This window comes from Natator depressus, chromosome 5, assembly GCF_965152275.1.
Source record: "Natator depressus isolate rNatDep1 chromosome 5, rNatDep2.hap1, whole genome shotgun sequence".
Lineage (NCBI taxonomy): Eukaryota > Metazoa > Chordata > Testudines > Cheloniidae > Natator > Natator depressus.
In genome coordinates, this window is record NC_134238.1 from 102163413 (window position 1) to 102185890 (window position 22478).

The 22478-nt window shown below is 43.1% G+C and overlaps 1 protein-coding gene across 2 annotated transcripts in view; it reads left to right on the forward strand.

The window, feature by feature from the left end:
- The window catches only part of UHRF2 (ubiquitin like with PHD and ring finger domains 2), a 172660-nt gene that overhangs the window by 122195 nt on the left and 27987 nt on the right, over positions 1–22478 (forward strand). For both annotated transcript variants that reach the window (XM_074953331.1, XM_074953332.1), the window contains one exon: positions 13017–13121. In XM_074953331.1, coding sequence (XP_074809432.1) covers positions 13017–13121 — 105 coding nt within the window. The remainder of the gene's footprint in view (positions 1–13016; positions 13122–22478) is intronic.

Below are 22478 nucleotides of genomic sequence, written 5' to 3' on the forward strand. Positions count from 1 at the left end.
TGGCCTGCGTTCTTTGTTCCAAGATGTACATATTTACATTTAGCTGTGTTAAAATACATATTGTTTGTTTGCACCCAGTTTACCAAGCAATTCAGATCTCTCTGACTCAGTCCTTTATCTGCTTCATTATTTACCACTCCCCCAATTTTGTGTCATCTTCAAACATTATCAAGGATGATTTTGTTTTTTTCCTAGGTTATTGATGAAACACACCCACTCAGTGATGATTCCCTATTTACAGTTACATTTTGAGCCCTATCAGTTAGCCAATTTTTAATCCATTTAATATGTGCAATATTAATTTTATATTCTCGTTTTTAATCAAAATATTGTGCTGTACCAAGTTCAAACACCTTACAGAAATTTAAGTATATTACATCAACCCTATTACCTTTATCAACCAAACCTGTAATCTCATAAAAAAAATTAATTAAAGCTATTTACCATTTACTTATATGTTCTCTGAAAATTCATTCAGTACTCAGTGTAACCTGTTAGTTTAGGAAGGATTCAGTGTATTAATCATAATAAAGAGGTTGAATTCCTTTTTAAGGGCAAAAGTCAACCTTAACTATGCAGTTGTGACAGTTCCTCTGTGGTAGCAGTGAGGCAGTTGAATTCTAGTCTAGTTCTACAGACCCTTCCTGACTGTGACACTGAGGTGAGCTGTACCATAGACACAGCCATCTGAGAATGACAAAGTTAAGTAATTTCTGTTTAGTCTAAAATTACGCTGTGGCTCTCCATCTCTTTGTATTTTTCACAAAAATACTTGTTGCATTTGAGTAACCACTTAAAACTTTTGTTAGAAAAACTGTAATTTCCATTATAGAATGTTTTGTGATATTTTGACAGACTTTCAGACTATCAGAGTTCTGCATTTAGGACGGAAGAATCCCATGCACTGCTACAGACTAGGGACCAAATGGCTAGGCAGCAGTTCTGCAGAAAAGGACCTAGGGGTTACAGTGGACAAGAAGCTGGATATGAGTCAACAGTGTGCCCTTGTTGCCATGAAGACTAACGGCATTTTTGGCTGTATAAGTAGAAGCATTGCCAGCAGATCGAGGGACGTGATCATTCCTCTCTATTCAACGTTGGTGAGGCCTCATCTGGAGTACTGTGTCCAGTTTTGGGCCCCACACTACAAGAAGGATGTGGAAAAATTGGGGAGAGTCCAGCGGAGGGCAACAAAAATGATTAGGGGACTGGAACACATGACTTATGAGGAGTGGCTGAGGGAACTGGGATTGTTTAATCTGCAGAAGATAAGAATGAGGGGGGATTTGAGAGCTGCTTTCAACTACCTAAAGGGGGTTCCAAAGAAGATGGATCTAGACTGTTCTCAGTGGTAGCAGATGACAGAACAAGGATTAATGGTCTCAAGTTGCAGTGTGGGAAGTTTAGGTTGGATATTAGGAAAAACTTTTTCATTAGGAGGGTTGTGAAGCACTGGAATGCGTTACCTAGGGAGGTGGTGGAATCTTCTTCCTTTGAGGTTTTTAAGGCTTGACAAAGCCCTGGCTGGGATGATTTAGTTGGGGATTGGTCCTGCTTTGAGCAGGGGGTTGGACTAGATGACCTCCTGAGGTCCCTTCCAACCCTGATATTCTATGATCATCATGTCCTATTCAAAACACACATTTATGAAGAGAATGAAAATAAGTAGTTCAAAGTCCAATTGTATTCTGAAAAGTTGATCTATAAAAATGGAATTGCAGAGTTCTGTGTTTAATATCTCTCGTTGACTTCCAGATCAAATATTCTCAAGTTATAAATAAAAAAACAACTTTTCTAAGGGTATGTCTATACTATGAAATTAGGTCAATTTTATAGAAGTCGATCTTTAGAAAGCGATTTTGTACAGTCGATTGTGTATGTCCCCACTAAGTGCAGTAGGTTGGCGGAGTGCGTTCTTAATACCGTGGCTAGCATCGACTCAAATAACTAACTATGAAATCCAATGGCAAATTGTATGACTTTATTCCTCCACTAGTGGCAAGTCCACATAGAAAATTCTTCTAAAGCTACCAGTTACTTCATTGGCTCCAGTGGTGAAGGACTGTGCTATGGAGCTAAAAATCCTAACCCTGCTGATAACCCCACATGATTCCACAGGATGAAATTTAAGTTTTTTCAAGTTTTAAGTTTTTAAAAAACATATAAAATAACATTATTTTAACATAGTTTATTAGACGTTAAGGTTGAAAAGTCAAATACTCAGAAGTTAGTAAATGCCCATGCAACTGTTGATGTGGTCTGTAGGACCCCTGTTTTGTGCTTCATTTTTGCAGAAGTTGAAAAAGTGTGGAGAATAAGGAAGGGAACTGCAGGAAGAAAAAGAACAATCTCATATTTAAAGGCATTTAGTGCTACTCTGGAAAACTGGATTTTATCCCTGCCTTTGCCACAGAGTTCCTATTGAAAGCTGGGCAAGTCACGTAAACCAAAATTTTCACAAGTGAGCATTGTGTGTTCCTCATTTTCTGGGTACTCAGGCTGAGGTACTCATTCCTGGGGTGAGATTTGCAAAAGTGCTGTGCACTGACAAAAGCAACTGAGGTCAATTGGAGCAGAGCTCTAAATATACAAAGTGCTAAGTACTCTGCTAGCTCAGACTAATGGCTTCTCAAGTTGTGAAACTAACAGTTGACAATTTTGGCCTTAAAATCTGTGCCTCAGTTCCTCATGGGTAAAATGAGGATAATAAAACCACCTCAACACACAGGGTGTTGTGAAGAAAAATTTCATAAATATTTGTAAAGACCAAGATGATATCAAGAGTACCATAGAAAAACCCCAAGGAAATTAATAATTTTTCTTCTAGTGATGGTCCCTATTGTATTCCACTATGGGTTACATGTGTGCAGCATGTGTCCAGAGCGGGAAAATTTGAAAATAACATCCAACCACCTCACATGTTCCTCCTCACTGCTGCATGATCCAGGTCGGAACCTGTTGCTTCGTCTTCACCACCCGGAGAGTCAACTGCTCAGAGAAGTTAATCTCCTGATCCCTTCTCAAGATATATGTTCCCTCCAGCAGCACCAATGATACCGTCTCTGGAACAGGAATCAGCTTTCTCATGGGGAGACTCTGATCAAGAGGAGCCTTTGGTTCCTTACCCCTGCTTGGGGTTCTAGGGGTGTGTCTGTGCAGATTTGCTCTTGTGCTTTTTCAGGGAGTTTCTTGCACAGATGGTGTAGTTTCCGCACAGACACACCCCTAGAACCCCGAGCAGGGGTATTCTATCTGCTACCCAAGATCCATAAACCTGGAAATCCTGGACGCCCCATCATCTCAGGCATTGGCACCCTGACAGCAGGATTGTCTGGCTATGTAGACTCCCTCCTCAGGCCCTACGCTACCAGCACTCCTAGCTGTCTTTGAGACACCACTGACTTCCTGAGGAAACTACAATCCATCGGTGATCTTCCTGAAAACACCATCCTAGCCACTATGGATGTAGAAGCCCTCTACACCAACATTCCACACACAGATGGACTACAAGCCGTCAGAAACAGTATCCCCGATAATGTCACGGCAAACCTGGTGGCTGAACTTTGTGACTTTGTCCTCACCCATAACTATTTCACATTTGGGGAGAATGTATACCTTCAAATCAGCGGCACTGCTATGGGTACCCGCATGGCCCCACAGTATGCCAACATTTTTATGGCTGACTTAGAACAACGCTTCCTCAGCTCTCGTCCCCTAATGCCCCTAATCTACATGCGCTACATTGATGACATCATCATCTGGACCCATGGAAAAGAAGCCCTTGAGGAATTCCACCATGATTTCAACAATTTCCATCCCACCATCAACCTCAGCCTGGACCAGTCCATACAAGAGATCCACTTCCTGGACACTACAGTACTAATAAGCGATGGTCACATAAACATCACCCTATACCAGAAACCTACTGACTGCTATACTTACCTACATGTCTCCAGCTTTCATCCAGACCCCACCACACAATCCATTGTCTACAGCCAAGCTCTATGATACAACCACATTTGCTCCAACCCCTCAGACAGAGATAAACACCTACAAAATCTCTATCAAGCGTTCTTACAACTACAGTACCCACCTGCAGAAGTGAAGAAACAGATTGACAGAGCCAGAAGAGTACCCAGAAGTCACCTACTACAGGACAGGCCCAACAAAGAAAGTAACAGAATGCCACTAGCCGTCACGTTCAGTCCCCAACTAAAACCTCTCCAATGCATCATCATGGATCTACAACGTATCCTGAAGGACGACCCATCACTCTCACAGATCTTGGGAGATAGGCCAGTCCTTGATTATAGACAGCCCCCCAACCTGAAGCAAATACTCACCAGCAACCACACGCCATACAACAAAAGCACTAACCCAGGAAGCTATCCTTGCAACAAAGCCCCTTGCCAACTGTGTCCACATATCTATTCAGGGGACACCATCATAGGGCCTAATCACATCAGCCACCCTATCAGAGGCTCGTTCACCTGCACATCTACCAATGTGATATATGCCATCATGTGCCATCAATGCCCCTCTGCCATATACATTGGCCAGACCAGACAGTCTCTACGCAAAAGAATAAATGGACACAAATCAGACGTCAAGAATTATAACATTCAAAAACCAGTTGGAGAACACTTCAGTCTCCCTGGTCACTCGATTACAGACCTAAAAGTCGCAATATTACGACAAAAAAACTTCAGAAACAGACTCCAAGGAGAGACTGCTGAATTGGAATTAATTTGCAAACTGGATACAATTAACTTAGGCTTGAATAAAGACTGGGAGTGGATGTGTCATTACACAAAGTAAAACTATTTCCCCATGTTTATTTTTCCCCCCTACCGTTCCTCACACGTTTTTGTCAACTGCTAGAAATGGCCCATCTTGATTATCACTACAGAAGGTTTCCCCCTCCCCCCTCCTACTGGTAATAGCTCAACTTAACTGATCACTCTCGTTATAGTGTGCATGATAACATCCATTGTTTCATGTTGTCTGTGTGTGTGTGTGTATATATATATATATACACATCTATATATCTATCTTCCTACTGTATTTTCCACTGCAAGCCTCCGATGAAGTGGGTTTTAGCCCATGAAAGCTTATGCTTAAATAAATTTGTTAGTCTCTAAGGTGCCACAAGTACTCCTGTTCTTTTTACGGATACAGACTAAGACGGCTGCTACTGTGAAACGTGCCCCCACGAGGAAGATCCATCGACAGTCATCTAGGCCTAGACCCATGGCTCAGCAATTTTTGTATCCAAGGCCCTTCAAACCACCAGGCAAAAGGCAAAGGGTTCAAAGGACCCATTTCCCTACATCTGAGGCAACAGGCTTGGTATCCCAATCTCAGTGACAATGTGCTATTTTTTAATGGGACCTTGAGGCTGTGAGTCCCTAAGTCCAACATCGCCTGACCTTCACATGCCATTTGGAGGTTGTCTAGCACTGTTTCTCAACACCTAGAGTGCATTAACCACAGACCAGTGGGTGCTGAATGACATCCACTTTGGCTGTGCGATCAAGTTTGCATCTCTACCTCCTCTTCTTGATTGAGAAGTGATAGAACATGTCCCTCCTCAGTACCAAGAGAGTGACTTTTACTCAACTTATTTCCTTATACCCAAAAAAGAAGGGTGCATGGAGACCAATTCTCAACCTGTGCCACCTCAACCGCTTCGTTTGCAAACTCAAGTTTTATATGGTCACACTGGCCTCTCTAATAGCATCCCTGGAGAAGGACATGTGATTTACAGTTCTCGATATGAAGAATGCCAACTTTCACGTATATATTCATCCCACCCACAGACATTTCCTCAAATTTGTAGTAGGCCCAGACCATTTCAGTACAGATTACTTCCCTTTGGCCTAGCGACCGCCCCCATGGTCTTCACCAAAGTATTTGCTGTACTGGCAGCTCACGTCAGACACCTCGGTCTCATTGTCTTCCCCTACCTTGACAACTGGCTCCTTGTTGCCAACTCACAATAGGAGGCCCATATGTTAACTCTTAATGATGCTATACCTCCTCTCTTCCCTGAAAAATCTGTTCTGACACCCAGGAAGTCCCTGGACTTCATTGGCGCCACCCTGGATTTGGTCACTGCAAGAGCTTACTTCCCCAAAGGCAGTTTCAGACCATGAACAGCATTATAGCCCAGATCACAAACAGCCCTTGAGTACCAATTAAGACTTGCCTTTCTCTCTCCTGGGGCATTTGGTCTCCAGCACTCAGATCACTCCTTTCACAAGACTTTACCTTTGTTGCCTCCAAGCATGGCTTGAGTCAGTATACTCTCCAAACTGCCACCCCATGAGCTTCTGCTATCAACTGTCGAAACCCTATCCCTCCATGGGGTAAGAGCTCATTGTAGTGACTATGGCATTGCTTTAGGAGATAGCTGCTTTACAGATATGAAGGAGGGACATGTGCAGCTCCGTTCACACCTTTAGAAGACACTTTGACCTAGTCCAGTGCTCCTCTGCTCATGCCTCCTTTGGAACACCTGTCCTTTGCACAGACCTCCCTGTCTGTATTTCAGTATCTACCCTCCTTCCTCTCTTCTTTGGATCTTCTTTTATCTACAGTGGAGAAGGAATTGGAGAGGCAGTTGGTCCGCCCTCCCCTTTATCCCCTGGATCAGAGGCACAGGGTGATCCAGGAAGCATGCATGGAAACAACGCACACTACTTTCAAATTCTCTGGCTCCTGACACATTTTGCACATATGGAACCCACAGTGGAATACAGATAGGGACCACACATCTTGAAGAACCTGAAGTTACAGGTAAGTAACCTCCTCTTCTGTATTCAGTTCAGAGTTTTGATGATATGTGGTGAATAAAGTATGGGGGCCACACATTCAATTTTGAGGATAAAAACAAACATTGAATTTCTATTCAGTGAGCACTATCCATCCTGTGCACTGAAAGAGGAAGATAGCCTCTGAAATAAATAGTACATGATCGTGCAATTAAAGATTGTATTACAGTGCATATGTATAATGGTATTGAATTAAGGTTGTAACTGGCATACTTAATTCTGACATTTGCTACCTTTTCAGTACTTGGCTTTTCAGCCTCTGTGGTTTTTTAATGTAGTTTTTAAATGTAATTTTATAGATCTAAATCAGGTATGAAACAATCAGCAATTAAAAGATGGCTAAAATGCAACGCTTAAATTTCCTTAAGTAAATGGTAAATATTTTCTTGGGTGCGTAATCCACCAAGCCTTCAGGTTTGTGCCCATTTATGGTACAATTTAACAACCATTTTAGTTAGAAAGTTTTTCCTAATATCTAACCTAAATCTCCGTTTCTGCAGATTAAGCCCATTACTACTTATCCTAACTTTAGTGAACATGGAGAGCAATCAGTTGTCGTCTTTATAACAGCCCTTAACGTATGTAAAAGCTGTTATCAGGTCCTCCTTCAGTAATCTTTTCTCAAGCATAAACATGCCAATTTTTAGCCTTTCTCATAGGTCAGGTTTTCTAAATCCTATATTTATTTTTTGCTCTCCTCTGGACTCTCTCCAATTTGTCCACATCTTTCCTAAAATGTGGTGCCCAGAATTGGATGCAGTATGTGAGCTGAGACCTCCACAGTGCCAAATAGAGTTATAGAATCACAGAACTGGAAGGGACCTCGAGAGGTCATCTAGTCCAGTTCCCTACACTCATATCAGGACTAAGTATTATCTAGATCATCCCTGACGGGTGTTTGTCCAACCTGCTCTTAAAAATCCCCAGTGATGGAGATTCCACAACCTCCCTAGGCAATTTATTCCAGTGTTTAACCACTGACAGTTAGGAAGTTTTTCCTAATGTTCAACCTAAAACTCCCTTGCTGTAATTTAAGCCCATTGCTTCTTGTCCTATCCTCAGAGGTTAAGAAGAGCAGTTTCTCTCCCTCCTCCTTGTAACAACCTTTTATGTACTTGAAAACTGTTATCGTGTCCCCTCTCAGTCTTTTCTTCTCCAGGTTAAACAAACCCAGTGTTTTCAATCTTGCCTCATAGGTCATGTTTTCTAGACCTCTAATCATTTTTGTTGCTCTTCTCTGGACTTTCTCCAGTTTGTCCACATCTTTCCTGAAATGTGGCACCCAGAACTGGGCACAATACTCCAGTTGAGGCCTAATCAGTGTGGAGTTGAGCGGAAGAAATACTTCTCATGTCTTGCTTACAATACTCCTGCTAATACATCCCAGAACGATGTTTGCTTTTTTTTTTTTTTTTTGCAACAGCGTTACACTGTTGACTCATATTTAGCTTGTGATCCACTATGACCCCCAGATCCCTTTCCCCAGTACTCCTTCCTAGGCAGTCGTTTCCCATTTTGTATGTGTGCAACTGATTGTTCCTTCCTAAGTGGAGTACTTTGCATTTGTCCTTATTGAATTTAATCCTATTTACTTCAGACCATTTCTCCAGTTTTTCCAGATCCTTTAGAATATTAATCTTATCCTCCACGGCACTTACAACCCCTCCCAGCTTGGTATTGTCCGCGGACTTTATAGGTGTACTCTCTATGCCATTATCTAAATCATTGATGAAGATATTGAACAGAACTGGACCCAGAACTGATCCCTGCGGGACCCCACTCGTTATGCCCTTCCAGCATGATTGTGAACCGCTGATAACTACTCTCTGGGAATGATTTTCCAACCAGTTATGCATCCACCTTATAGTAGCTCCATCTAGGTTGTATTTCCGTAGTTTTTTTTATGAGAAGGTCATGTGAGACAGTATCAATATCCTTACTAAAGTCAAGATATACCACATTTACTACTTCCCCCCCATCCACAAGGCTTGTTACCCTGTCAAAGGAGGCTATCAGGTTGGTTTGACACTATTTGTTCTTGACAAATCCATGCTGACTGTTATTTATCACCTTATTATCTTCTAGGTGTTTGGAAATTGATTGCTTAATTATTTCCTCCATTATCTTTCCGGGTACAGAAGTTAAGCTGACTGATCTGTAGTTCCCTGGGTTGTCTTTATTTCCCTTTTTATAGATGAACACTATATTTGCCCTTTTCCAGTCTTCTGGAATGTCTCCCGTCTTCCATGACTTTTCAAAGATAATTTCTAATGGCTCAGATATCTCCTCAGTCAGCTCCTTGCGTATTCTAGGATGCATTTCATCAGGCCATGGTGATCTGAAGACATCTAACTTGTCTAAGTAATTTTTGATTTGTTCTTTCCTTATTTTAGACTCTGATCCTACCTCATTTTCACTGGCATTCACTATGTTAGATGTCCAATCGCCACCAACCTTCTTGGTGAAAACCGAAACAAAGAATTCATTAAGCCCCTCTACCATTTCCACATTTTCTGTTATTGTCTTTCCCCCCTCGTTGAGTAACGGGCCTACTCTGTCCTTGGTCTTCCTCTTGCTTCTAATGTATTTGTATAATGCTTTTTTGTTTCCTTTTATTGTCTCTAGCTAGTTTGATCTCGTTTTGTGCGTTGGCTTTTCTAATTTTGTCCCTACATAACTGTGTAATTTGTAATTTTGGCTGAGTTTCCACTTTTTGTAGGACTCTTTTTTTGAGTTTTAAATCATTGAAGGTCTCCTGGTTGAGCCAGGGTGGTCTCTTGACATACTTCCTTTCTTTCCTACGCAGTGGGATAGTTTGCTCTTGTGCCTTTAATAATGTCTCTTTGAAAAACTGCCAGTTGTCTTCAATTGAGAAAGATGAATTTATAGAAGCTCCTCTTATTGGGTGTAGTTCATTTTGTGTCTTAACCTGTCTGCTTTTGTCCCTATGTGCTTGTGTTGTTCTTTTTCAGTGACCTTTAGCACTTTGTTCATGTTTCTGTTTTTTATAGGATTCCTTTTTGATTAAAGAGTTCCTCTTGGAGCCACATTGACCTCTTATTATCTTGCCTTTGCATTGGAATAGCTTGCTGTTATGCCTTTATATTGTCTGTTTGTGAATTGCCAGCTCTCTTGAACTCATTTTTCCCTTAGATTTTCTTTATAGGACCTCTCTGATTTTGTTAAAAGTGTTTTTTTTTGAAGTCCATTGTCCTTATTCTGCTGCTCTAGTTCCTTTCTTTCCTTAGAATCATGAAATCTGTCATGATCCCTGTCACCCAAAGTGCCTTCCACCTTAAAATTCACAAGAAATTCTTCTGTGTTGGTCAGAATCAAGTCTACAATGGCTGTCCTCCTGGTTACCTCCTACACTTTCTGAAACAAAAGTTTTTCCTCAATACATTCCAAGAACTTATTGGAAAGTGTGTGTTTTGCTGTGTTACTTTTCCAGCAGATGTCTAGAATTACTGCCAAGGCTTGTGTTTTGGATATTTCTGTTGTTTGTTCTAGAAATGCCTCCATCTCCTTTTCCTGATTTGGTAGTCTATAGTAACCCGTTATCTTGACCTCACTCCTATTTTTGCCTATTTTATCTTTACCCAGAGATTTTCAACCGGTCTGTTTCTCACCTCCTTCTGGACCTCAGAATAAATGTATATGTTTTTGATGTTTAATGCAACACCACTTCTCTTTTTTTCTCAGCCTGTTCTTCCTGAACAAGTTATACCCCTCTATACCAATATTTCATTCGAGATTTATCCCAAGTCCCTGTGATGCCAATTATGTCATAATTTAGCTTATTTATAAATACTTCCAGTTCTTGTTCTTGTTTATTCCCCATACTCTTTGCATTTGTGTATAGACATCCTAAGATATTGAGCAGATTCCCTCACTGATCTCACTCTTGCTCCTGTGACCCTATTGTAATTTTCCATGTTCCCCCTGCCCCAATATCTAACTGTCCATTAGGGTTGTTTTTCCTACGCTTACTCGTGGGCTTTTGTCACTTCCAACCTTTGAACTAAGTTTAAAGCCCTCCTCAGTAGGTTGGCAGGTTGGTATATGAAGATCCTTTCCCCCTTATTGGTCAGTTGGACCCCATCTCTTCCTAGCAGTCCTTCCTAGAACAGCTACCTGTGGTTGAGGTAGCCAAAGCCTTCCCACTGATGCCATCTATGCAGCCATTCATTCATCTCCATGATATGTCTCTCTACTTTGACCCTTAATCTCAACTGGGTGGATGGATGAGAACACAACCTGTGTCTCCGACTCCTTCATCCTCAATCCCAGAGTCCTGTATTCACTGCTGATCTGCTCAGGATTATACCTGGTAGCATTCTTAGTGCCCATGTGGATGAGCAGCATGGGATAGGGTCAGGGGGATGAATTAGTCTTGGCAACCTTTTTGTGACATCTCTGATATTGGCTCCAGGCAGACAGCACACCTCTGGGATGCTATATCAGATTGGCAGATGGATGTCTGTCTCCCTCAGAAGGGAATTCCCGACCACCAGCACCCTGTGCTTTCTTCTCTGGGGTGTGGTGAAGGTGAGCTTCCCAGTCTTGGGAGAAGATGGCTCCTCCTCCTTAGCTATTGGGGTTTGCTCCTTACCTCCTATGGCCAGTACTGCATACTGGTTCTTGACCATGATGGATGGGGGACCTGCATGGGGGTGAAGCACTGTCTGCTGCCCGAGGTGACCAGCAACCAATCTCCTCCCTGTAGAGGTGCCAATTCTCCTTCCTCCTCTAGTGATGCTGTAGTCATCTGAAGTTGGTTAGTATTCTCTGTCCCAGGTGTTCCCATGTATGCCCTGTCAATGAAGTGCTCATGCTCCTAGATGCTACCCAGATGAGTCACTTCTACCTGCTGCTCACCTACCTGAGGGACTCCCAGAAGACACCCAACACACTAGTGGGTTCTCCCGCCAGGCCATGTTCCGAGCAAGTCAAGACAGGGCCAGGGTGGAAGCCTCCAGAGTCAAGATGCCTGTCTGGCAGTGGCCCCAATAGTTACAGGCAGAGTTAGAGCTAGCTAGCAATGGTGTTGGTGACACATTATTTCTGTCCAGTTGTGGGCTCTTCCGTATAGAGTAGCTGCAGGTTAGGGTTCTGTGGTTTTCCTTTCCTTATCTCCCTACTGTCCTTTTGCTGGCAAACTCAACTAGCTAATTGCCTTAGTCTCACCAGCCACATGTCTTACCAGTCATTGGGAGCCTGCATGCTTTTTAAAGCTGGGTCCCACATACAGCTGGAATGGGTGATTCAATCCCCTCACTCAGCCACCTCTAATCACTGCTCAGTGAATTGGGCCCTAGACCAGAGGTGGGCAAACTATGGCCCGCGGGACTGTCCTGCCTGGCCCTTGAGCTCCCGGCTGGGGAGGCTAGCCCCCGGCCCCTCCCCCGCAGCCTCAGCTCACCATGCTGCCAGCGCAGAAGGGGGCTGCACTGTGGGAGCAGGGGAGAGCAGGAAGGGAGGCTCACCAGCAGCCACAGGGGACAGGTGGCAAGAGCACGGCGAACGCGGGTGGATGACTCAGGAGGAGCACCAGGCCACCAGAGAGAAGCGGCGCTTTGAAAGGGAAGCCGCCGCATCTCTCCGGCTGTGTGGCTGCCCCTGCTCCTTCTGAGTCCTCCGCCCATGTTCACAGGGCCACATTCTGAAAGGAAGCTTTAGAGGGAGGCCTGTTGGGGTGGGGGTGTGGATAGGGGTCAGGGAGTGGGGGATTGGATAGGGGTGGGGTCCCGGGGGGGGGCACTTAGGGGAAGGGGGTCCCAGGAGGGGGTGGTCAGGGGACAAGGAGTGGCGGGGGGGTGGATGGGTTGGGGATTCTGAGGGGGGCAGTTAGGGGGCGGGAAGTGGGAGGGGGCGGATAGGGTTAGGGTTTGGGGAGGCACAGCCGTCTCTACCCAGTCCCCCATACAGTTTTGGAACCCCGATGTGGCCCTCAGGGCAAAATGTTTGCTCACCCCAGACTGCCTTTGTGACTTTGTTCCTCCTAAAAGTACATAAAATCCTCTCTTTCTTAGGCAGTTTCATATTAACCTTTTATGCAGACTGCCTCTTCACATAGAATTATACTTCGTTAAACAATAAATGAATTGTTAAAAATTAATATAGTTGACCAGTTGCTTCAAGAAGTTATCTTAAAGATTTCCTCTATTAATTTTATTACCCAAGGTGAGTGAAGCAGGCGTTCACAGACCCCATGTTGGTGGAATCCATGGACGCAGTAATGATGGAGCTTATTCACTTGTGCTGGCTGGAGGATTTGAAGATGAAGTGGTATGTTTTTATCCAAACCAATGTAAAGATTTTTGTTTTATGAATGTTAGAGTTAAGTTCATTGCTGCTCCTAAAGTTAACCCTCATAAACAAGGTGTGAGCTCACAGAATAATAAAAATTAACTATTATTTAACTTATTTGTTTTAATTTAAACAAAAATATGTTTAAAAAAAATCTATCCTTAAAGTATATGGTTATTGATGACAGAAGACAACTTCGTGTTCTAATGTAAAGTACTTTAATTACAGCTGAATTTTAGTTTACTCACAAATGCTAATTGTTAATATTCTTATATAGTCTGGATTTATTATCGGCATGTAAAATCTGATGAGCCTGTGACAGTGGGCTTTGGAAATGATGCATTTTAGATCCTGCACTGACCATCATGTTTATTGCTCCCAAGTTAATGAAACTGGTTGTCCAGCCGATAATCTTGAACTTTTGGCAGTGATGCCTGTAAAATCACCACAGATCTTAATTTTAGTGAGGCTAGGATAAAAGATACAAGGTCTGATCCTGAGATGTGCAGAAGGTCCTCGTCTCCCATTGATTTAACTGAGAGCTGAGGGCCCTCAGTACTACACAGGAAAATGTTATCACTTTGGATCATCGTGCTCAAAAAAAGATGTTGGGAAATTTCTACATTGGTGACCAATGCATATCAACATCTAAATAGAGTAAATATGAAGTATTAGTCTTGTTTGTCCTTTCTTTTCCTGAGCCTGACCAAGATAAGTGTGTGAATAGATTGTTTTCCGTAATCAAAATAATGTTTACACAGGGTACCCCCCTCCTGCAGTTCTATGCCATCAGGTGGAATTCTGAATCATGCAACAGGTGAACATAAAGCAGTAAGCACCCTGTTTTTTTTAAAAAAAACATAGGCAGCTGTTAATTGCAGGGGAAAAGGCATTAGACAAGGAAATGAAATAAACATCCTAAATAGCATCAGAATGTTATGTATTCTTTGCCAACAGCGCTTACCCAGCTGCTGCCGCTGCGGGAGTTTGCCTCCGAAGGCATCAATGTGTCTCTGTTGGAGAAGTCACATGAGGAGGTACTTGGTGTTGGAACATTACTACATCCCTGGAGTCAACCCCAACCCAAGCCCCAGGGCACATGGCCATGGCATCCTATTGAGTCAGCTGCTATATGGTCAAAGCTGGGTAGCTGGGGGATGCTGTTACTTCTGTTCTTTATTTTTGGCAGTGGTATTGATGTTTTGAAGCCTTGGTATCCCCGGCCCTATCCCCAAACTGAGGGTGTGGCCAGGTGCTACTGCAGATACTGATACTCAAGTAAAGTCATACTCTTGTGGGCTTTATATTTTGGAGCAGAGAGGGAGAAGGGAGGGGAAGAAATATTGCAGCTGCTATTCTCAAATGTTTGTATGGCTGCCCGACTTGGTGCCTTTAGGCTTAATTCCTGTAGCTCTTTAATTAAGAATACAGAGGGAAAAAAATCTTATTTAGGCGCATGTTTAGTAATAATGGTAATTTTCCCTTCAGTAACTGCTCGCTGGCATCAACCTACACAAACCAACTTTCTGTGGATTTCTAGATGACTTCCACCTTCCCATTTTTCTTGGAGAGGGTTAAAGCAGAAAGCTCTCTAACACACACAGAAAAATTCAAACTCCTTTCTTGTCACTCTTCTACATACATCAACCGTTCCCCCACAAAACATTTCCTTAAAAATTGGTGTAGAGGCTTGGACTCCTACCCCAGCCAGTTCACTAAACAGGACCAAGGAAAGGGGGATTAAGAATCCAACAAGACTTATCACTTGAGCATAGTTACTTGTGTGTAAGTGTTTGCAAAATTGAGTGATAAATTAATATTAGAGGCTATTTTATGGCTTGTGTTTATAGTGTTTTTCAAATGGTTTCTACTTACCTTCAAGATTCTTCTCCACACTCTCCTTGTGGGTATGAGCAACTGCTTATCACATGAGTGAGATTTGTCTTGCAAAAACTTGTTGCAGGAAGGGGAAATTACCCTTTGGCTTTCCGTTCTTATCCTTTTATGCTGCACAACTGAAAGTGCCCAATTTGCAAGCAAACAAACAAACAAACGTGTGTAACTGTGGTCACATAAATCCAGTTGAGTTTAGTGAATGAAGTTACTCAGTTGCATCAATGCGGGACCAGATTCCAAATTTAGAAAGGGATTCCATCCATTGCAAAATGAGCAGTAAGCTGAAACTTAACAGTCTTGCTACTTCTGCTGAATTTCCGTGAAGTTACATGCATCTAAAGTGTTTGTATATTAATATTTTTCTTGTGATTGTCTATCCTCATAATTTAATGGAAAGGAGTTGCTTTAGTTATCCAATTTAAGATGCACTAATTCTAGGTTCCTCTGATTCAGATTGTTGGATTTGTTAAAAATGAGAATCTTTCAGTCCTGTTCTTGATATTTTAAGGGCTCTAGAACACTAGAAATCATTGAAGAAATCATTGCAGAATTTTTTTTTATGAATTTGAGCAGTCTAAGGCCATGTCTACACTAAAAGGAAAAGTCGATCTAAGCTACGTAATTTGAGTTACGTGAATAACGTAATTCAAACCGACATAGCTTAGATCTACTTACCGTGGGGTCCACACTACGCAATGTCGACGGGAGACACTCTCCCGTTGACTCCCCTTACTTGTCTCGATCTGATGGAGTACAGGAGTCGATGGGAGGGCGATCTGCAGTCGATTTAGCGGGTCTTCACTAGACCTGCTAAATTGACCACTAATGCATCGATCGTTGCTCATCGATTCCCGGTAAGTGTAGACAAACCCTAAGAACTACGTTCTTTATGGACCAGTGTTTGTCAGGAGCCAATGTGACCGATTTTAGACATTCCTAATTACTGTGAAGTTTGGGATCAGAATCTTCATGATTTATTCCTTTTTGAAGCATCTGTGTATCCAATTCAAACTATTAAAGAAGATTCAAAATTCTCTCCTTTGAGATGCCAAATTGTCAATCTGTAGTTTTTGCAGTCAGTCTTTGTGACTTCATTGAAAGTTTAAATACTTTTTGAGTTAGGATTAAAACTGATGTTTGCTTCCTCTCAGTGAATGGACTTGAAGGTGTATTCTTCAGATGGTTTGAGGAAGTATTAATCAAGGTGGTTAACTTAAGTACTGATTCTGTGTCAATAGTTTAATCTGAATGAATGTTGTTTTTTCCTCAAGTGTCCTCTGCTTATTTCCATTTGTGGGATTGGCAGTTCCCATTGTTGAGTTACAGAATCTTCTGAAGAGCGGTGTTCATTGAGGTCAGTTATCCCTCCCTCTGCCTCCTCGGTGGGCAATTCTCAGGTTATTGGAGGAATGCACCCAACTGCTCCTGGGTTCCTTCTTAACTGCCAAAGGTTCAGTGAGCTCATTTCACACACGGTGTCCTCAGTTCATTCCTTGTCAGTTTTTTCTTTTCTTCTGCCTTCTCAGGGCTATTTTTATTTTAGTTAGATTCTCAGTTAATTAACACAGGTTTCTTAATTTAAGAACAAAATAGAAATGATACCCATTTGTCATGTGTCATCTGGACCCACATGGAGCAGGAGGGCTGCCACACCCTGCTGATGGGAAGCTCTTCAAGTCCCAGAAACTAAGTCTGACAATGTGTAAGTCCATCATTGACTTTAGAGATTCGCTAAGCAAGTGACTCTACTTCCAGATCATGAAGCATTCAGGTCCATGGTCTTAACCTGACTGACAAAGCCCGGTACTGAGATTCCAGCACAGTAGATACAGCAACTAGGTCCCTGGATCTGTCCAGGTCAACCTAATCCAGCACTGAAATTCCAGCATTGTTGATATGACACCAAAGCCCCAGGGTGTGACTGGGTAGAGCTAATCCAGCGCAGAGGTTCTGGCACAATCAGCATGTTGCTGAGGTCCGGAATCCCTGTAGGTAGACCCAGTTCATTGCTGAGGTCCTGAAACTGTTGACATGCTGCCACGGTTCTGGCACCATCAGTTTCAGAGAATCAGAAGTAGTTTGGTGCCCACTGTAAGAGGCACTAGGGCCCCAGATCCCTCTAGGTCAGCCAAGTCAATTGCCTAGGATCTGGCACCATAGAATGTGGTGAAGTACTTGATGAAGTCATCGGGTACCCCCTTTGTACATGGCATTAACATCCCCACAACAGTCTGAATCATGCAAGTCCAGTTCTAAGGATTTGGCACTATTGGCTGGTGTACCACTTGTTTGAAGTGATCTAGCACAAGTGTAAGTGGTGTTTGATCTCTGGATCCATCTGGATTGACAGTCTGGTGTTGAGGATCTGGCACAATTGACTCTGATGAAACACTTGCATGAAATGATTCGGTGAACAGTGTAAGCAGTGTTGGATTAAGAGTCACTCAACAGATGGGTCTAACAAATATTTTTTAAGACCAAACACTCAGCGAGTAGTGATCAGTTACTCACAAGAGGGAAGTTGATCAGGATGGTCTCATTACAGTCACCTCCAGCACTGGACAGCTTCAATCTTCCTTTGTTACACAAACTCATTTATAACTTTTTGTTGTCTTTTCTTATACATATGTATTATTAGTGTCTCATTTCCATATTAACTCTCCTCCCCCAGCAGCCTTAGTGTTAGTTCAAATCAGTCTTCTAGCTTTTTAGTTACTTTATCTTTTCTTATTTGAGCATAAGCTTTCGTGCGTAAAAAAACCCACTTCTTCAGATGCATGGAGTGAAAATTACAGATGCAGACATAAATATACTGACACATGAAGAGAAGGGAGTTACCTCACAAGTGGAGAACCAGTGTTGACAGGGCCAATTCGATCAGGGTGGATGTAGTCCACTCCCAAACAATTCCAGGAGAGGCGAAGATGCTTCTGTAATGAGCCAGTCTCTATTCAAGCCCAAATTAATGGTGTTAAATTTGCAAATGAATTTTAGTTCTGCTGTTTCTCTTTGAAGTCTGTTTCTGAAATTTTTTTGTTCAAGTATAGCTACTTTCAAATCTGTTATGGAATGTCCAAGAAGATTGAAGTGTTCTCCCACTGGCTTTTGTATGTTACCATTCCTGATGTCCGATTTGTGTCCATTTATTCTTTTACGTAGGGACTGTCTGTGTACATGGCAGAAGGGCATTGCTAGCACATGATGGCATATATAACATTAGTACACGTGCAGGTGAATGAACCTCTGATGGTGTGGCTGATGTGGTTGGGTCCTCTGATGGTGTCACTAGAGTAAATATGGGGACAGAGTGGGCAACAAGGTTTGCTACAGGGATTAGGTCCTGGGTTAGCGTTTCTGTGGTGTGGTGTGTAGTTGCTGGTGAGTATTTGCTTCAGGTTGGGGGGCTGACTGTAAGCGAGGACTGGCCTGTCTCCGAAGGTCTGGGAGAGTGAGGGATCATTTTCCAGGATAGGTTGTAGATCGTTGATAATGTGCTGGAGAGGTTTTAGCTGGGGGCCATACGTGATGGCCAGTAGTGTTCTGTTATTTTCCTTGTGGGGCCTGTCCTGTAGTAGGTGATTTCTGGGTACCTGTCTCACTCTGTCGATCTGTTTCCTCACTTCCCCAGCCCAGTGCTGAGATCCTGCACCACAGGTTCAGAAGAATCACATGCAATGAGGCTCTGTGTCAAGCATAAGTGATTAAAGATCCCCAGATCTGTCTAAATAGATTGAGGGTGGTGCTGAGAACTGGACACCATTGACTCTTCATTTTTAGAGATGGTATAGCCCCATGATCCTTGGGAGTATACTGAATCAGCATCCTTACATCTGTGTCTCCTTTTCTGGAATCTTTCCAGTGTCAGACACTTAGTTTGTGTAATTTCAGTAGTCAAGTGATACCTACCTGTGGTTAATTCCCAGGATCTGCAGAGATAGTCAACTGAGGCAATAGGTAGACATTCCTTCTGTGGGAGTTCCTCCATGAAATCAGTAGAACTGTTCACTTTTCCAGGCCAGGGTTCTGAGAAGAAACTGAAGTGCCTTTTGTCATCTCTGAAACACGTCACCTAACCAAGGTATCCTTGAATGCAGACACCTTCATCACTGAAACCTTGGAAGCCCATTCTTAGGCCTAGTTTGAGGACAATTTGGTAGCTAGTGGGTTTCATTCAGTGCCACACTCCTTATTGATTCAAAAAATAACTAAGACTTTGACTTTGAAACTACCTGAAGCCATTACTGCCTGGAAACATCAAGATTCCAAACATCAGTGTCCGTGCTTTGTTTATGAAGACGGGCCGTAATGAGGTTTCCTTGAGTCCACTGCACGAGCATCTGCTGATGCTGGATCACTGGATCTTCTTATTCTCCTATTTATGTGCAATCAACTGTACATTGAGATTTCCTAAAGCAACACTTTAAAGTTTTAAAAAAGGACAGCCAATCCTGCGAGCACCGTGTCTTGGCCCTGAAAGTCTATTAGTGGACTGAGCCTTTTGGTGCCACGTTTCTGATGCTTTAGTCCTGGAACTTATCCTGCTGTAGTGCCAGAAAGACTTCGGATTTTCCTCCTCTGTTTAAGCCTAGTAGGCAATCTGCTTCAAATTTTTGGTGTTAAGTGCTGTTCCTTGGCCGCAAAGCACATGAAAAATCGCTCCTACCTTTAAGGTGACATTGGCATTAAATTGCTTCTTTTCTGAGGATAATTTGCAGCTCTATGTCATGTCCTGACATTGTCTGTTTCAGACATCAGGACATTCATGTCTGCATCTAGACTTTGATCCACAAACCGGTTCCTTACAGTGTAATTGGGTTATACCTTTATTCAAACTGCATCTGTAGCCTCCATAAGACTGATTACTAAGGTACCATCCGTTCTTGACATTATTTACACTTGAGCCAAAGTGTGTCCAGGCAGATTCTTTGGAAGGTCTTTCTACAACAGCACAAATATCTTAGATCGCTGTGTGGCATTATGTATATGCAAGGGGAGGTACCATCCATTCTTGACCTTATTTATACTTGAGCTAAAGTGTGTCCAGGCAGATTCTTTGGAAGGTCTTTCTACAACAGCACAAATATCTTAGATCGCTGTCTGGCATTATGTATATGCAAGGGGAGTAGGTCCTGATTAATCCATTTATTACCATTGAGAACATCCATCATCTCCGGTTCTGCTTCAGGGTCAGACGAGACTTACTGTGATGGGCAATGTCGCAGGGCGACAACTCACTGGTGCAGTGCCTCCTGTCGGTCATCCTGGGAATTAGCTCTTCCAGCCAGGAGTGCCCTCTGCTGGCTGATGTCTCGCCTGCCACTGGCCTCCGTGTCCCTCCCAGACCCCGGTGCCCTTTACCCAGGGGTTCTGCCCACCACAGCAACCCACAGTCTGGGTCTCCCCACTCAGGGGAACCCCCAACCCTCTATCCCCACCTTACCTCAGTGGCGACTGCCAGTCATCATCTAGCCCCCAACCTCTAGGGCAGACTGCAGTTTGTAAACCATTCATCATCGGCAAGGAGGTTGCATCATCAGCTGCCTCTGTCTGTCTAGAGGCTGCCCCTTTGCAGCCCCAGTACCCTTTTGTAGGCCTTTGACAAGGCCTGCAGTTTGGGACTTTGCTAGGCTGGAGCTCCCAGCTCCCTCTGCCCTTCCTCAGCACTGCTTCACCCTAGGTACCTTCCTCAGCTTCCCAGGCAGCCTGGTCCTTCCGTCTCTAGAGCCAGAGCCAGAGTGTGTCAGCTTCTGGTCCACTGCCCTCTTATAAGGGCCAGCTGGGCCCTGATTAAGCTGACTACAGCTATGGCTGTTTTCCTAATCAGCCTAGCTTTCCCTCTCTGCAGCCCTTTCTAGGGCTGCTTTATCCCCTTCAGGCAGGAGCGGTGTGACCAACCCGCTACAGGCAGACTCCCCTTTTTGGGACAGAAAACAGGAATTCCTCTGCGTGCTCCCCGATTCTGTTGGTTAAGATCTGTAAGCTGGTCAGTCAGGATGGAGGCCAGGTATGAATACTTCTAACCAGGTCTTGGCAGTTTTGACTTGAGACATCTTAGGTCTGATGTTAGCATCACTTTCAAGTTTAGTGGATCTCTTCCTTAAGGTTGATGTAGAAATCGCCATCTGAGCCTGAATCTTCTTGGATTGATGCACTGATTTCTTGATTGCTGAGATGCTTGATGACGTTTTTCAGATGTCTAGTGGATTCTGTCGAGAAGCAGAAACTCTTGACCAAACAAACCTTTCTTGCTTTTAATGTTGTCATGTATTATGCTTTGAACATTAAGAACAATTTTTGAGTTATCTCAGGCTGCATGGGTTGTGATATCAGCTGCCATCCTTACATGTTCAGGACAACAGTCCCTGTAAACCTTATAATAACCAAGTTTATGGAATGGTTGCTCCATGTACCACTAGGGTTGATAGAGGTAATGACTTTGTCTTGATGGCTGCACCAAAGAAAATAAAGATTTGCTTCATATCAATACACTTGGCTGTGCTGTGGGTGCCATGAGAAGGACGCATTCATTTAACTACTGTGTAGGTTTTCCTCCTGTGCATGCATCTCTTTTGCTTTGGCATCGGTCTTGTATCACAAAGCTTGTGGGACTTCTGGCCTGCTAATGCTCAGAGTATCATCTGTACCATAAACCTGTGAAAAAGTCATTCCTCAGAGCCGTAGTTACATCCCACAAATTTAGTGAGATAAAAACCGAATGGCCAGTCCTTTATAAATTGTACTCCATATGCCAAATGTGATTTCCTCATCCCCATTTCTAGTCTAAAGTCATCTCTGTTTATATCTCATACAGGCCACTAACCTGTCTGTATTTCCCCAAGTCTCTTGGACACTCTTATGATGTCTCACTAGGTGTTTACATACCTGGAGATATCAAAACATGTTCAAATAATCTGAAGGTAGCATCCATTCTATGCCTTTGATTTACCATTTTCATAGATTTTGTAAAGCTGTTCTTTGAAGCTCTGTAGATATTTTAAGCAGAAATATGTCCCTTGCTAAGATCTGATCTGGGAGAGGGAAATTGCAATCTAATCTGTCTTGAGCTGCCATCCAGAGTTGATGCTTGTATTGGCAGTTTTGCAGTCCTTATTCACTTAAAACCCCTTCGTTCACTTTCATAGGTGCCTGCCAGTCTCCTGCAAATGGGACTGTGCAGAGGCCACTCACAGAAGAGAGATTACTTACTGGTAACTGTTGTTCTTCAATAGTGTCACCTCTGCATATTCATGCTCTCCACCCACCTTTCCCACTTGTTTAAAGTCTTGGATCAACAAGCCTGAAATTAGGGAAGGAACTTGTCAGTGGTTGGGGCCATTTCCCTTTTTATACCTTCATATTACTCCATGAGGAAAGGGAGAGGGGTGAGCAAATTAATTCAAATGGAAATTGCTCTCTTGGCGATTTTGCAGGTCAATGCCA